Genomic DNA, 15438 nt, shown 5'->3' with positions numbered 1-15438 from the left:
TGATATATGCTGATAAGACTAATAATTTTAGAGAATGACACCAGCAGTATATTCATAAATGCCACGAAAAATATATGGCAAGTCATATGCTATCGCACTAAATATAAAATCTTTGTAGGATATCATAGATCTAGTAAATCAATTTTTATTTATTTTTTTCTCTTTGGATCATTTGATTTACATTTCATTTTTTTAAACAAAAATGTTTGCAGTTTGAATCATCTCACATAGAAATCGAATATAAATCATACTGAACAATGCCCTTATTGACACTCAATTCTTTTTAACAAAAGATGATGGTTTCACATAAGCTTAGATCATATATATCCTCTCTCAATGCTATGAATTATCACATCTGCTATTCTTTGTCTTCCGCTTGCTGTTGTAATATTAAAGTTCATCGCATCACTAATATCTATTGCCTCATCACCCTCAACAGCGGTTTCTATACTGAATGATTCAGATACAGTCATCAAAGCTACTGGAATGACATCGAGTGCTTGAAATACGCCAAAAACAAATTGTTCCTGCACCTGAAATTAACATTAACATTAGTAATTGTCATTAACATATGCATTGTCTTAAAAAAAAAAAAAAAAAAAAAAAGACTATCACAAGACACATTACCTCTTTCATAAATAACTTCCACGGATAAATTTTGTCTGAGTCAGACCCGAGAGATTTGATAGCGCTGCTCAATTCGGAGTGATAAAATTTCAATGCGTCATCAAAATACTGATCGTAAAATGACTTGTCGGTGCAAGAATAAATTAAGACTGATAAGTCTAAAATAGGACTGACACAACGTGCAAGTTGAAAATCGAGCATTATTGATTCTGTTCGGTTTGGCTCAATATCGCGAAGTAAGAAGTTCGGAATCCAACAGTCACCCTGGGTTATAACTGATGTAGGAGCAACTTTTCTCTCGCATAATTCTATGCATTTGTCAAATAGAACGCCCAGCTTGTAAGAATTGTATCGTTCCTCGGCTTTACTATTAGGATATTCGATGGCTAATGCCCGTCTAACGACAACTTGTACCTTTTCCTGTAAAAAAAAAAAAGAAAGAGAGTGCTTTAAATAGAGTTCTTAGAAAAATTCTATTTTTGATCCTTACATGAAAACCTTTGTACCAATGCCAATAGTTACTAGTGAAGAAAGTTTCTTTCAAAGAATCCGCAAGCTCAGCAAACTCTTCTTTCTTTTGATCTTTGTACGCAAACGAGATTGCGTGAAATTTTGCCAATATTTTCAAGATTGCTGTACATCCCGTCCAGTCTAAGATGTGCTGTCTCGATATATTATAAAATCCTAGACAAGATGCATCTTCCAGAATTATAAAATCGTTTTCGTCATCCGTGAAGGAAGCCAAGTAACGTGGTATGTGTAATAAATCGCTTTGTCCTTTGTCTGCTACGAACTTCTCAAATTTGGGGATAATCTATAAAACAAATAAATTCAAACTAAATAAATAGAAAATGTTTTTTTTCGATTACAAGAAGTCGAAGAAAAATAAATATGTCACGATCTTGCCTTTGTGTAAAAAGTAATTTCATTGGAGAAAAAGTCGGCACTTCTGAGAGACTTTCTTGTGCCAGGATTCTTCGGCATTGACTTGACGACAATATTTATCTGCGCATGTTGCTTTGGGTCGTCGTTGATGATGCCGTTCACGCTGCCCTTATAAACATTTGACAAATAATTGTCGCCCTTAGCAGACCCCGCTTTAAAGTTCCAGTCTGTTAACTGCACTTCCTTTCCATTATGTGCTTTTGAGAGAATACTTGTTAACACTTCTTCTGTGAGCTTATTATTTATTTCACTTAAACTGGTGCACTTTTTGCTCTGATTCATAATTATTTTAATAGGCAGAAAATTGAAAAAAATTATATTAACTAATATTAAATATTATTTTGTTCTTAATTTCTTATATTCGTAAAAATAGAAAATAATCTTTCCACGAATTCTATTCAAAGAGAATATTAAAAATTCATGAATTAAAATAACGAATAAATTAACAAATTAACAACTGCGATCAGTCAGTATACTAAAAAAGTAGTAAAAGTAGATGCGCGCTTTATATAACTTCCTTCTTTCAAAGATACTTATATAACTTCCTTCTATCAAAGATAAATTGTTTTATCTGTAGAACAGATATGCAGACAAAAAAACAAACATCACGTGCTCGCAGCGTGCAAAGTGTCAATGATTCACACATGCATTAATTGCATAGAGAAACCAAATCTTAGCAAACTTTAATTTGAAAAGTTCTTTTTTAAGTTCTCTATAAGCTATATTGAAATTTTTCAATTAAATTTTTTAACATTTTATACAAAGTATTACTGCGTATTACATTAATAAATGGATGATTCCTAAGAAAAAATAAATACTTTGCAGTGTGCATACTTTGTAGTGTGTGGAGAATTGGAATGTTGGAGAAAAGAATAAAATAAAATTTAAATATGCATACATAATTCTCTAACACAATTATATTTACATATTACAATATAAAATTTGTTTAAGAAACCTAAATTCGGAAATAATTTTGCATATTATATGTCATATTATGAACTTTGATAGCACGTTACAAATTTGATTAAAAAATTACGCTATCCCGATAAATTAATGAAACCTTCAACATAGCAATCTGCAAATGCGTATTTTTTTCAACTAAAAAATAATTTACTATAAAAATGTAAAAACAAGGAATTTTTTTGCGAATGTATGTTTGATGCATTTTGATGCACGAGTAAAATCTTATTCGAAAGTAAGATCAATATAAGTTTTTTTCGCAAAAAAGCTTTTATTTACATTTGTTCCGTTTCGTTTAGCGTCTAGGTAAATTTATAATTGCAATAAAATTCCACACAAATCGATCGCGCATTCACACTGATCACTTGTTGTGGAATGTTTCACATAATAAATACAGCTTCTGAGATAAATTAAAATACAAGTCTTGCATTTACAACCGATAGTTGTGTAAATTCCGATGCGTCGGATAGAATCCAATAGGATGCTATCGTAACAGTAGATTCACTCACGACGAGCCCGTATACCTTATTTACAATGTCCACATATAAACATATACATTGCGACCGCTTAAACCTATCGATATACGAAGTGAAAGGTAAAAAGTACTATTTTGTACCTTAGAGTCTGAGAAATAAAGTAAAATGCTGGCCTGTGTGTGTGTGACATTAAATCGCACTCATCTATTCTACATCGGTAATAGTAGGTTTTTTTTTTCCTTACGTCTTTCTTATTCCCCTTCGGTTTATTGAACCTGTTGACATTAGTCGCGACTCGTCTAACTTAATGGCTAAACTTAACGTAACCCGCAATTCTTAATCTAGTCTTAGCCGCTAACTAAATCGTACAATTGGACTGAGTGATAAATTATCGTTGACTGTACAAACGCCGCTTTCAGCTTGACACAATCACATCCTAATCTCGGAAATACCCGAATGGGAATCGCAATTGTTTTCCCGAGTTGTGTTTGGACCTCGCGAGCAATTTTTTTCCTCCTTTTTTTTCGTAAAAAATATATTTCCTGCTGGTCGCAAAGCTGCTTTTATATCGAATTCACGAGAGATTGCAACGAAGAATAAGTACCGATCGAACAGGTGATTACTCGGAGCGCTTTAACGTTACATACGACTATGTAAAACAATGAGCCTACGGTGATTATAAAAATTCTGGCTAGGGCGATACAACATTTGTCCAAGTCTTCTATCACGCGGTAATGAATAACTGGCAACGTTTGCTTAGAACACCTTAACGCGTTGTGGCATTAGAACCGATTTAAAATCACTTGTTCCTCCAATACGTTCCACACAGCCGTATTCGGTACTAACAGTGAACGTAAAACCGAGAGAGAAGCGTTTCGCTATATATTTCAGTGAGACACATTATTTCTTTATGCTTTTTTTTTTTTTAATCACATGAATCTTAATAAGTACCAAGTGCCTAATATAAGATCAAGTTTCGATATACCCTGAACTATCCACATACAGGTAGAGGAACCCAAAACGAGTTCGCCGTATACTTTTACTCGAGGATCAAAATAAATATGTATAGGTATCGTACGGCAGAGGCTTGGCTCGGACGTCGATGCGAAGCAGGAGAGCGGAAATGGCAATTAGGTTGTCTATACACAGGACATATCTTACATAGAATACGAGATAAAATTAGTTCTCGAGTTTAGACCGAAGTTTGCGAGGGCGACGATTCCCGCGTGTGTCGATACATCCTAAGTTTCATCGATGACGATTATTATGTCTGCAACAAAAGAACGACGATTATAATACATCGGTGCGAATGTAATGTACAATTTTTTTAATCTTAATATCTTACAATAATTTGACTTGCGAATAAATCGAGCAGTTCTTTCAAACATATGACATTAATCACCAATGTGTCTTACATTTTTATATAAAAAAAAATATATATATATTTTGAATTACAAAATAACGGAACGAAAGAGAGAATAGAAAGAATACACATTACAAATCATCGCGATATTATTATTGCTTTTTGATTCTTTTTTTCTTACCTGTCGAGTCAACAAGAATCACGTTCTAGTCATCGCGTTGGCACAGCCTTTACGTGTTGTTGTAAAGCTGATGGTGAGTTTGATGCTGACTCGGATGCGAGTGCTGCAGCTGGTGATGGGGATGCTGATGCTGCAGCGTCGGATGCCTCGCGTTGTACCTGACGCTACCGGCGAGCGAGCTTCCTCTGCCGTGAGTGCCGACCATGCTCTGCGTATCGGACAGTTCGTCGTCCTCCGCGCCAAGACTCCGGAACCTGACGAAGCCGTCCTCGGCGACTAGCATCGTCGAGCCGCTAGTCGGAGCCGCTTGTTCGTGTAGGCCTTGAACGGGTGTGTGCCTGCCGCGAGTCTCGGAATTCCTTAGAGTTTGTATGCCATTACCGTGACGACTTAAGGAACCTCGACCTTCATGTGGGAAGTGGCCCATCGTGCCTGACTTGCGAATGGAATGTCTCTCGAAGGTACCTACAGAGGCGACGAGTGAACATTAGTTTATTTTACTTTTTATTCTAATCACGAGTGAATGTATTAATGAAATTAACATTGATCCGCGTTTATGTACGAATTCATCAATTAAACAATTACTGTAAAATTCCACGCGACGACAATATCACTTTTCTCTCACCGAGGATAAGAAATTACAAAGACACTCTCGGTAGAAAATATACAAGAAATATCGCACAATTACTTTTTACGATACCTGATATGTTCAAATGCTCGGGCAGGGTATTCAGCGGAAAACTGTCGTCGTAAACCTGCTTTCCCGTTCTCATGGTATAATTCTGAATCGCTTGGTTGGTGCTGCATATAGCGGGATAGAGAACGTCGTCCATGTTCTCCGTGGAGGTGGAGCTGCCGCAGGGAAACAGCGCGAAGCCCGAGTGCGCCGAGTGCTGCTGCATCTGTTTCTCGCGCAGCGGATACTGCGACAGGCTGGCGACCCACGCCAGAAGACCGCAGACAGCCAGCTCCACCAGTCTGGCGGAGAACTGCCAGCCCCACCAGAGCCACGGATACGGCTGCGGCCGTTCCTGCACGCCGAATATGCCGTACAGCTGTATAAAACTCATGAGAATGAACAACAATGCGGTGGCGATGGTGGTGGTGATGGCGGTGCTGAGCGCAACCGTGGTAGGATCGGCGCCCATCATGTGATTCGCGCCGGCTGCCTTATTGCTGACCATGTGGATCTGCGAGCGTACCACGCGGTACACGTACATGTAGCACAGGCCCAGGGTGACGCACACCATGACGTAGATGCACTGGCAGATGAGCGGCAGGATCCTCGCCTCGTCCTGATAGCCGAACACGTGCGTGGACACGTGGAGGGACACGCAGAGCACGATGTGCACCGTGGACGACAGGACGAGCGTCGTGGGCGAGAGGATGCTGTTGTTGAGCGAGGGCGCTTCCGAGCACCGCGCGAGGTACAGCATCAGGGTGGCGAAGGCCGTGCAGAGAAGCGGCGCCGGCAGGTACATCAGCACCCTGGACAGCGGCTCCGGTAGCGAGTGACCGAGATTGTACGCGTCGTAGAAGAGGTGGAAACACCTCAGAGTGCAGACGGTGGTGAGTAGCAGATGCACGGCGAGGAAGTACGACTGCGTGAGCAGATTCGTCGCCTCGTTGAAGCGCACAATTTTGTAGATCGAGTATAGCGCCATGATCGTGAACATGATCGCGGAGAGGTACACGTGCAGCGACCAGGCGATCCGCCACGGCGACTCCAGCGGATTTCTATCGACGTGCAGCACCCGCTCGTCGTCGTCGTCGTCGGCGCTCGTCGGCCGCTTCGACGTCGGCGCCGGCGGCTGCGCCTGCGGATACGGTAGTTTCTCCGTGTCCACTATCTCGATACCGTCCTTCTTCAGGCCGCCGTGCTCGTTTCTGAGCTGGTAGCCGTCGTCGTCCTGCCGACCGGTGTTCGGCAGGTTGAAGATGGTCGGATACGTGACGACGGTTCTCGAGGGGTCCGGCGTGCTGCTCGGTGTCGTGGTGCTCGGCGTCGGCGTGGTCCTGTCGGTCGTCACGGCCGGCGGTGCGTTCGGCACCACTGGACTCTTCGTGGCCAACGGCTTCAGCAGTATGTCGGGGATATCCTGCTTCCGGCCGTTGCTGCCGGACAAAATCCTCGAGATAATGGGGTAGTGAAGGGTGACGAACGACGTGTCGTTCGTGTTGTTCTTCCGATCGGCGTCCCCGCCGGACTCCGCGGACTTCTCCCTGCTGTCGGGCACGCTCGCCGGCTTGTTCCTCGTGTGGGAATGATGCTTCTCCGGCACTTGCGACGGGCTGTGAGGTAGATCCGGCGGTCGGATGGGTATCCGCTCGTGCGCCGGCGTTAAGCTCGGCGGCGGCACCGGCCTCCTGTTGCCGGTGTGCACGTCCGAGTTGGTGCCGCGCAGCGTCGGCTTGTCGGCGAACGGGTGCAGGTACTCCGGCGGCAGGGGCGGCGTGAAGAGCGCCCTGGAGGGCGGCGCGTACGACGGCAGATCGCGCAGGATGGGCGACGACGTGGCCCGCGGCGCCGCCGGATACTTGGCGATCGGCGCCGACGGGCTGGCGGTGGTCGTGCTGGTGGTCGCGCTGGTCGTCAACGGCGACGGCACCGTCGACAGCGTCGTGCTGGCCGACACCTGGGCGTCGTACGCCGGCACGCTGCGCTTCGTGGTCGCGGAGCTGTGCGCCACCTTGTTGAAGATCGCCGCGATGTTCTTCTCCAGGGCGGATTTGTCCAGATTGAAGATCGGGCTGTTGGGCCCGCCGTCGCCGTTCGCCGAGCAGACAGTCGAGAAGGACTGCAGGATCAGCAGGGCGGATAGGAGGAGCAGCCGAATCATCGTTGTCATGATGCTCGACCGAATCGTACCGGGAGAGATGATCGCGGACACCTAGACGCCCCGTTCGGGCATCGGATCATTCCATAACAGAGTCGGCGCCGCTCCACGACCAAGCTCAACTGTCTGTAAGGACACTTGTCGTGCGTTCGAGACGAGTCTTCACCGGCCTTGTTGTTATCTCGTGTATCTCCCGCTTCCTCTATCGGGATCACTGATTTCCTTCGACAGGATTCTTCCTGTCACATATCTGAAATCGCCGGCTGTCTCTCGATCCTCTCACCGCATTGTTCCCGTTAACCGTGACATCCGGCGCGCGTTTCCTTCCGAACGTCGCGTTATATGTTTTACAGTCTGGCAGAGCTGCCGCTCTCTCTCTCTCTCTTGTGACTACAACGCGGTCGATATACGCGAAATATTTCGAGCAAAAAGAGCTGGGATTAAATAGTATCTTCTATGCAACCAGCTTGTATCAACATCGCGTCGGCCCTGAAATCTCTCCCTTGATTGCTCCGCGATGCCGGGCGATTAAGCGACGTGTAAGATAGGATTCAATTTCTTCCTAGTGCAGCGTCCACTGCCGTCCCACGTGCTTCCATTATACGCGGGGACGCGCGCAATCCCGGTGTAGCCCGCTGGATTATTTTGCCGCGCTAACTTCGTTGCCCTTCTGCCGCGGTTGACTCGATTTAAAACCTATCTACTTGCGCGACCGATACGGGCGCGACGACACGGGGCTTGTTAACTGAGTTTGTTCCGATATCGTTGTTGATGCCGCTGTTGCCGTTCGCGCTTCTGCTCCCAGGGGCCATTCCAGATCCGCGAGAGCCTTGGCCGGAACGTGAATCTCCGGGGCAGCATTTAACGCGCCGAATTGGCCCGTATCTCCAGTCGCCGGCGCGGCCTCGCAATTACCGTATCCATTTCTTTAATTGGGACGCGAGCGCCGCGCTCACTGCAGTCATCCGCGCCTTCCTCGGGTTCTCACGCGTCGGGTACCTGCGAAAAATCGTCCGCTGTGAGTTCGAGGAAGCGAGTTAAACAATGGTGTGCAATAATTCTTCACGCAAAGAAACAAAAAAATTATTTAAGGAGAAACCACAATTTCTGTTGCAACTTCTAGCCTCGTCGTTTCGCAATCAAATGGTTTCACAAATACTTTTATTGCTTTCAGGATGCGCTGAAGTAAATTTTATATTATACACCAGAATTGAAATCTTTAAAATTTTATGATTTTTTGAACAAAGTGCGTCTCTTTAAACAAAGACGAAACGCAGGCAGAGGGAAGGGAGATTGAGACGGATTTTTTCTCTCCATTGCATTAATTACATAGTGCTAATTACAACTATCGCGCGATAGTTTATGCTCCTAATTTCGATTATATTTCATCGCGCATCAATTAATCGGATAAACGGATAAAAATACATACACATATTGACCGCAAATGCACAATATCCGGCTACGCATGATTAATTTACGCATTATTAATATTATTAGCCCGCAGAAATATGTAAACGCACAAGTTCGCGCGGAACATAATTGAGTTATACATAAATACAACTATTTAACGTTATTAAGTTAATTAAGTCCGGTATCGGTCACCGCCGCCGGTAATTGATCCGCAAAGCGATCCAAGCGGCAGGGTATAAATTTCTGGGATACCTTAGACTGCGAAGGAAGACTTACAAAGCGATCTTGCCTGGGATCACGGCGATACCGCGCGGCCAGGAAATTGATTGGTCAGGTAAGACGGAGCACGTGGATGAGTCAGTCATGATGAAGACGGGGGGGAAGGGAGTGATCATCGATTTCTTTCCGGCCGTCGTCCGATATCTCGTTCCGCGAACGAAACTTAATAACGGCGACAAACTCTCATAGTTCCGGCCGCAGGAGGGACTTGGTTTTCGATCATCCGGCCGGCAGTAATCGTAGATGGTCGCGCGATAAGAAATATCTGTAATATATTCTAGATAAGATAAAGTATCTATTTCGAAATAAATTTAAATAGCTGGATGTATTTGCGCGGTGACGGTCGCGGATTGCCCGCCCGCAGCGATCGTGTGACCCGCGAGATCGCGACACCAACCGGTCGTTCACCGGCGATTTCATCACTGCAACATTATTGCCTCGTCCTGATGACGATAGGAAAATCGCGCGAAATCGATAGCGTTCGATAATTTCTCTCGCGCGATAAGACGTAAAATATTAAAAACAAGAAAATTAATATAAAAATCGATCGTCTCGACGCGCTCAAGCGGATGGAAGAAAATAGAAAAACGATCCTTTCCAGCACGTCTCAGAAAAGTGGAACGAAATGAGCGAAGAAGCTGAAACTTGAAATATTAAAAACGAGAAAATTAATATTACATAATTCATGTAATCGATAGCACTGCACAAAGCGCGGAGAAAATTAGAATGGGTCAATTGACTGCTCCGCGCTTCATTCCACGTTAAAGGATAAGTTGACGATCAAGTGATTTTTGCGTTCAACGTACAAGTCAAATTATCCTTCGAAGATTCTACGCTGGTTACTATCTCATTTCGCGAGGTCGAGGATATCCCGTAACATTTTGTTGGCGAAGCCTCGCGGGCAAAACATTGTGTGTATGCATACGATCAAGTAACCGTAGATGATCACGTAGCGATGATATAATCCCCGCGATGAGATCAGTCCGACTCTGAATAATCGATATTATGATTCATGGTCGATCGGGTATATTTCGTGACATTTGGCGGATGGAGAAAAGTGACTTCTATGTTGAGAATCGAGTTTGACAGAATGTAAATGTATGCTTTCAGCGTTGGACAACGTGTCACCGTGTAATGCGTATTCTTTCGCGGCTGATAAAAAGGCGGCTATACATGTAGTTAACTGACGACAAACGATTTGTCTCTTTTTCAGCGAATACTTTGGGGTCTGTCGTACCTTAAAATATTCCTTGCATGTTGCCTTACGTGCAACCTAATTTTCAAATACCGCCGCTATCAAGATTCTATCGAGCAAAAGTGGATAACGTCCGACATCAATAAAAGAGATTGTAAAAATAAATCAAACGCATATCTTGAAATCATGGAAACCTATTTAACATTGCTCGCTTTTATACGTGCAAAAATTTGCCGTTGCATTTTATAAATTACCGTATCTCGCCCCGATCGCGTTTTGCAAGATAAAAATTCACCCTTTTTAATATATTATTGCTTAATTTCAGTCATTCAAAGGTTTATCAGCTTTTAGCACATGTTGTAATATTTATTCAACATTTGATATCATGAATCCATCAACGTAAAAAATTCATTAAAGCTAAAAGATTAACGTATAATCATTTTACGTGTTCTCTTATTTTTATTCACTAATCATAGCAAGTTGATAATAAGTTTTTGAATGTCGCGAGTAAAATATTGAACGCGGAAATTTTCGTAAATCATCAGAAGAAGGAAGCTTGTTTATGAGCTTGTAAAAAATTCACAGATTACAGGAACGAGGTTGTAATTCTACGGTATCCCGATATAGAAGTGAAATCAGGATATAAGAACTACTTGATGTACTTATGCATTAGTGCATAAATTAGTGTAATAAATCTGATATCGATATTAACCTACTGCTTTGGCAATCATGAGCTTCGTGACATAGAATCGTTGAGATCGTACAGAAGAGGGATTATAGACTGATACACGTTTGCAATCCACATGTCACGATAATAGTCTGCCTGAATTAATCATTGGATCGAACATGAACCAAGTGGACGAAGAAAGCTTTAACCGGCGGCGTAGCTAGAGTCATTGAGCCCGCAAAGCAATGCTTATTGAAAGCGTATTCGCTTATTCGCTTTGTTATCAACGCGAACAATTTATCAACGATAAATTCTTTCATAATAATAATAACAATAATAACAACAACAACAATAATAATAATAATAATACATAATCGATGCCGATTTTGTCATCTCAAAACGCGAGAAATTGAATTATTCTGTGGATTCCGAAGAATACGCAGTTCCAAGGAAACGTGCTCAGCGAGAGGCAGTCTGTGCAAACACCGCTTCCGGTTCTGCAAACCGGTAAATCGCTCTCTCTGTCGCCGCTCGGTAACCAGCGTCCCTCTGGTTTCAATCCTTCATTCCCGAGCGCGCCGCCGCGCGACTTATCATCAGCTGTGATTTGGTGGATAGTTGGTTTAATTTGGCAAACACTAGGCGCACGTTGGTTGGCTGGTTCGTTGATTTGCGCATCTGTGTCCTTTCCCTTCCCCCCCCCCTCCCCCCTTCCCCCGTTTGTCCTCGATCCATCGAATCGCGTGATCGCGTTCGTCGGTGGTGCGCCAATACACAAACCCCGCGGGCGATTTGCTCGATAGGAGTTGATTAAGCCGAAATCAATGCAGCTAATAATAGTGTTTGTTAAGGGCCGAACGCATTTGTATGATCGAGCACGTGATTTTTGCCGTCGTTCCGCCGTGCGGCCTTGTTGAGCTTGTTACCGTCCTCTGTCCCTACGTAAACTTGACCGATCGCGATACTTTACATTCTGTATCGAGCTCTGTAGAATTCAGAATTTTTTTATACATTTTTTCACGCGTAAAATCGACATACCGACAGCTCTGTATCAATAGTTTCTGCTAATTAATTTTCATTTCCAGCAATAATTCCACTCCTAGTTTTCGGACTAATAGCGTAAAAAAAAAAAAATAAATAAATAAATAAACAATGAAAATAAAAACTTTTTTATGAAGTACGTTTATCGCGAATGCTATTTAACGTTATTGTTCGTTAAAATTCTACTTGGAAACGATCGGAGTAATCGCGGACGAAAAGAGGTCCATACATCAAGCGTACAGTTGACATAAGTTGTTATGTTAATGTAATAAGTTCAAACAACTTCGTTCCCTTGACTTAGTTTAATTAATTATACGATTGCCGAGGCTGTGACACGTTAGGCAGCCGGTCGCGCTCGCTCACATGCTTCCGTATGATATAATATCTAGGTAAAGCCACCTAGCTATTCGTGACCAACTACACTCAGTGGATACTGAAGGGGTGAGCAGGGGTGTGGAACATATAACCAAATGGGGCGCACGAAGACCACCGACGGAAGTGTTTACATCTGTGATTGGACGCGCATGACTATTCTTGTAATTCAGGAATTTCTGACGCTGCATTCTCCTGGAATCCTACTTTCCTTAATGCACCAGATGAAGGTCTCAATTCTGGATTTTTCATTCGTAATAGCGTGCGCTATTCCCCCCCCCCCCCCGAAATCCTATTCACTTTTCACAATCAGTTGAACTCCTAATTACTTCAGCCTTGCTCGTTTAAGAAAAATATATCTTCAATTGGAACTCGCAGATGGAAAGTTATTCTGAAACATCCTGTGTGTGTCAACGTTACAGCCATTTATTACATCGATACGGGATTCTTTTTAGTTAAATGAAACGCCGCGAACGGTTGTTTCAAATTATATAGTCACTCGTGGGAGGTTTTTTCTGAATGATATTTTTCCTTTTTACTCACCGTAAATACGCGCGACAAATTAATTATTTAACATATGCATATCGTACCGTTTTCCAATCGTTTTATCAATTTTTTACAAAGCACAATTCAAAGAAACCGGCAAAACCCATGTTATGCATCACGAGCAGTTGCCCGTAAAAATATTTCCCGATCCGTAAAACGTCAACCAGCCAGCAGACAGGTCAGAGAACAGAAACGCATGGGGAGAGAAATATTTGTTCAACGCATATTAATTTCGGCTAAACGATTTCAAAATATGTTTGCCATGGCCATCGATGAAAACGCTACTCATCGTAACAGCAAAATATTACAGTGAATATCAGTGATTGATATTGCTCACGCGATTTCACTGCGTTAAAGCGCTTTTGCCGAATCGGGAAAGACCGGAAACACGGTAAACTCAAATGCCCATTAGTAAAATTGTGTATCTGAAAATCCCGGCTTATTTTTTATCGATATTCTTGAAAAAAAAAATATATATATATACATATATTCAGCCGATATTTCGGCGTATTTGACAAAAATATTTCTGATGTTGAACTTTATTAAACTGTTTGTAAATGTCTCCAAATGTAATATAACTTTGTAATCTCTTCCAATTTTTCGGTCTACAATTTCATCGGCAGCTTAACGACGGGGGTGACGAAAAATTGATGAAAAAAATCGAGAGTTCACAGGGTCTAATCCGATCGTTACGAGGATATCGGCAGCATTAAGTGAAATGTGAGCGTGTCCCGATCTGTTTTCAATTCCCGACGGTCCCCTAGGTTGAATCTATTATCAGCTGCTCCTGTGAAGCCCAAACAGGAGGATTATAGGATCCTCTGGTATTTTAAAGGATATACAGTTTTAACAAAAATACACGAATATTCCATAGACTGAATTATTCCGCTCTTTGAGCGTTGCTCAAAGCTTAAGATTCAAACGGTTTGCCGAATCGCGTGATAACGTGTTTGAAAAAGCACCTTTGATACTCGCAGATGGATTAAAGCAGATTAAAACTTGTAAAGCAAACCCAGAGACACTTTGTGCGCGATTACTCATGTTTTTATATAACTCACTCGCGGAAAGATTGACACGAGTACCCCGCGACAGCCTGATTCAATTATCTCGTCCGGGAGATAACTACAGCACACTCTTCAATAGTTGTCACCCCCTTATCCGGGACGCGATCGCATGATTGCGTATCGCGCACGCGTGTGTAATTCGCATGTGTCACACCGCCGCTCCATCGCTGCTCCATCGCCGTCCCCGCGAAGTCACGCGAGGAATTCAGCCGCGCGTCACGCGCGTCCTCGCGCGAGCGCAACGGGAGAGGATCGTCTCATTGCGTTCACTTTCACGGTGAGAGATTATCCCCCTTTACGAGCGTAAACCTCCGGGAGGCATTAACACGCCGCGAAGTCGATCGGGACGGCGCTCGAACCTTATAGGTGTCAACTTTTCCAATTTCCGTTAAGCACTCGAGATTACTCCCGCGCATTAAACAAAAAGTTGCGTCGGATACACGATACTTCGACGCCCCCCCCCCCCCTCGGTACTAATACCTCGACATCAAGTTCAATTTCATGCCGAAATAAATTTTCTCTATTACTGACATTTGCGCTCGCTTTACAAATTTCATTAATGTTTTATCATGTGCACATCTTGTTTAACAATTTGGTTCGGCTTGATTAGAGCCGACGTTGTTTTACTATCGTGTTTGGATTAAGTTCTCTCTTAACCCTGGAAGTGTACGCTTTCCGATACGATCATTGAGTGCAGGCTCGAGTCGCATGACGTATAGTTATCCCTCATTAACTCCCTTATTCCTTCCTCTCCGGAGGAGGGGACGATAATCTATTCGTTGAAGTCTTACAAGCGAACGTTCGCAATCGACCCTTTCTGATCTTGATGAGCTTCGTATACGTTGAGTAATAAGCTGTCGATACAAGAGATCACATATCTTTTTAGTTTAAAGGGCCGGAAGTGTCTCACCAATTTGATGCATTTAATATACAGATAAAAGTCTCGTATTATTAGAAAAATATTATACATCCGAGCTCGCAAAAGAAGAAACTACTTTCCACTTTTACTCAGTTTGAGATGAAAAACTCTTGCAATTGCATAAGAATAAATATAAGTAAATAAAATAATAAAATTTGCCAGGATTAACTGTAAATCAGCCAGCCCGTATTTCTCGAGTGAATATTCGTAACTTTTCGATTTACCGAGGCTCTATCTGCGGATCGGCAGCTCCACGCAGCAGTCGCTTAATCTAAACGGTGTCGCGATCGTAAATTTAAGTTGACCTAAGATAAAATGTGAACTACACAAGTGGGTCGAGTTCCAACGTATTTGATAAGTAGCCCAAACCCGTGCACCGTATTAATTATTAAAAGCACTAAGGCGGGACTATCTGCCTTTATGCTGGCGTCTCACGGGAAGCATTACTCGAGGAGAAGGTGAGGAGAACCCACGGGACTCGACGATGAAGTGGCCCGCAGGTGAAACCTTTCCCAATTCCGTTAATTATTAAACACCCTATCCCACAATTTCCCGC

At 43.1% G+C, this 15438-nt stretch overlaps 2 protein-coding genes across 4 annotated transcripts in view; both read right to left on the bottom strand.

Annotated features, from left to right (window-relative positions):
• Positions 1-129: 129 nt before the first annotated feature.
• Positions 130-2030, bottom strand: LOC105676226 (uncharacterized). The gene is made up of 4 exons (XM_067351376.1): positions 1534-2030; positions 1118-1441; positions 628-1047; positions 130-533 (listed from the first exon to the last, which is right to left on the bottom strand). The coding sequence occupies exons 1-4, from the start codon at positions 1852-1854 to the stop codon at positions 318-320; spliced, it is 1281 nt and encodes a 426-aa protein (XP_067207477.1). The 5' UTR covers positions 1855-2030; the 3' UTR covers positions 130-317.
• Positions 2031-2783: 753 nt separating this feature from the next.
• Positions 2784-15438, bottom strand: part of LOC105676557 (uncharacterized) — a 120506-nt gene continuing 107851 nt past the window's right edge. For all 3 annotated transcript variants that reach the window (XM_012374562.2, XM_012374561.2, XM_067351354.1), the window contains 3 exons: positions 5253-8388; positions 4553-5017; positions 2784-4278 (listed from right to left, as the gene is read on the bottom strand). In XM_012374562.2, the coding sequence (XP_012229985.1) occupies positions 4602-5017; positions 5253-7401 (2565 nt within the window). In that variant the 5' untranslated portion in view covers positions 7402-8388 and the 3' untranslated portion in view covers positions 2784-4278; positions 4553-4601. The remainder of the gene's footprint in view (positions 4279-4552; positions 5018-5252; positions 8389-15438) is intronic.

Source organism: Linepithema humile, chromosome 3 (assembly GCF_040581485.1).
Source record: "Linepithema humile isolate Giens D197 chromosome 3, Lhum_UNIL_v1.0, whole genome shotgun sequence".
In the NCBI taxonomy this organism is placed as follows: Eukaryota; Metazoa; Arthropoda; class Insecta; order Hymenoptera; family Formicidae; genus Linepithema; species Linepithema humile.
This window is presented reverse-complemented; position numbering and strand designations above follow the sequence as displayed.

Excerpts from the sequence above, each read along its gene's own strand:
- LOC105676226 (XM_067351376.1), bottom strand. The coding sequence starts at position 1,854 with ATGAATCAGAGCAAAAAGTGCACCAGTTTAAGTGAAATAAATAATAAG. Across the intron at positions 1,048-1,117 it reads ATTGGTACAAAGGTTTTCAT|GAAAAGGTACAAGTTGTCGT; the intron begins GTAAGGATCAAA and ends TTTTTTTTACAG. Across the intron at positions 534-627 it reads GGAAGTTATTTATGAAAGAG|GTGCAGGAACAATTTGTTTT; the intron begins GTAATGTGTCTT and ends TGTTAATTTCAG.